Source organism: Acanthisitta chloris, unplaced genomic scaffold, assembly GCF_000695815.1.
Source record: "Acanthisitta chloris isolate BGI_N310 unplaced genomic scaffold, ASM69581v1 scaffold8229, whole genome shotgun sequence".
NCBI lineage: Eukaryota > Metazoa > Chordata > Aves > Passeriformes > Acanthisittidae > Acanthisitta > Acanthisitta chloris.
The window spans coordinates 22151-23737 of record NW_008690773.1 but is presented as its reverse complement, the minus strand read 5'-3'; the positions used below and the strand labels follow the sequence as shown (position 1 = coordinate 23737).

At 36.7% G+C, this 1587-nt stretch overlaps 1 protein-coding gene across 1 annotated transcript in view; it reads left to right on the top strand.

Annotated features, from left to right (window-relative positions):
• BNC2 (basonuclin 2) overlaps positions 1 to 1587 on the top strand; it is a 7337-nt gene that overhangs the window by 4019 nt on the left and 1731 nt on the right. The window contains exon 2 of the mRNA XM_009081948.1: positions 1330 to 1582. Within this exon, the coding sequence (XP_009080196.1) occupies positions 1330 to 1582 (253 nt within the window). The remainder of the gene's footprint in view (positions 1 to 1329; positions 1583 to 1587) is intronic.

The window sequence follows — 1587 nt, the reverse complement described above, 5'->3', positions numbered from 1 at the left end:
GAAGAAGCAATCCTCTGAAGACAGAAAAGAGAGAAATAAATAAATAATTAGGGCACAGGGGGTGGGGTGCTGGAGGGAAAGAAAGGTATTTGCAGGCTTCATAATCAAACAAGCACTAGTGGTTTTTGCAATAGTGTGTAGTCCAAAGTGTTCGGATAAGGTTCTGAAGCTGAGATTCAAGATTTAAAAAGATCAGAGACAGTGCCGTGGAGTATCTTGCAAGGTTTTCAAACTGTTTAATACATGAGGAAGCGCTGGAATAATTCTGGTTTGATGGCCTGCAAGAGTGCTTGTTGGTTATAGTTACTGTGTTGTTATGTCCAGCATTTGCCCAAAAGGAAAGATGCCAATAAAATGATGTATTCATTATATAAGTATTTTAATATGTTTTTATCAATACATGCTGGAATGGATTGCCTGACATTACATTGCAGAATTTTTAAGTCCTACCTTCAGGCAAATCTCATGCTTACTAGCAAAAATGAAAGTGTGAAATGCTTTTTAATGTATATTTAACAACAGATAGTCTAGTGATTACTGATGTGTATTCTCTCTGGATTTTTCCCTTGCTATCAGAAGCCAATGTTAAGAGACAACATTTTTACACATTTATGCTATCTACATCCATCAGATCCTTACTTTTTACATATTTTTAACTGTCATTTATAACAAGCCTGCAAAAAAGCCATCTCTTAAGTCTAAACCATACCAAGATTGCAAGCTTACAATCAATTGACTGTAATAGTTCAGGAAAAAAGGGAGTAAGGTACAAGTGTTATGTGCTATTTTAAAGACATTTTGCCTTGCATCAAAAGTTCTTGTGAGATAGCCCATGAGTGACTTCTGTCTTAAATCTCCTTGTATTTAAGAAGCGAATCTATCAAATTCATTTATGTAGCTCTTTCTCACTGTGTTGCCATTTAATAGTGATTAAAGTACAAATTTTAGTATTTTACAATGATGTGCACAGCAACAGTTCATGTTTCACATGTATGTCTGCTAAACAGCAGCATTCTACATAGGTCACTGTTGTTAAAATAAAAGCATTGAAAGTATTTTAGATCACAGAACTCCATGGTCTACATTTTGTTTGCTCTGACATTATTAAACTCAATCTGGTTTTCTGACTGACTCTAATTACAGTATTTGCATGTCTAGAAAGTTTGTATTTTTTGGTCAAGCCCCATTAATGCTGTTTGCATGTTGTTGTTTGAGCTTTGTGTTTCATGTTCAAGCAGCAAAGCACCTTCTATTGAATTCAATAATTATGCAGAATCAATAAGTTTTTCTTTGTGTTTGTCTTTGTTGTTTCTTTGATATGACCTCTAGGATGCTGCAGGCAAAGTGCTGGACCGCTGGGCCATCATGTCCAGGGAAGAAGAGATCATTACCCTTCAGCAATTCCTGAGATTTGGAGAAACGAAATCCATCGTGGAGCTGATGGCAATTCAAGAAAAAGAAGGGCAGGCTGTGGCTGTGCCATCTTCAAAGACAGATTCAGATATAAGGACTTTTATTGAAAGCAATAATCGCACCAGGAGCCCAAGTCTCCTTGCTCACCTGGAGAACAGCAACCCTTCCAGCATT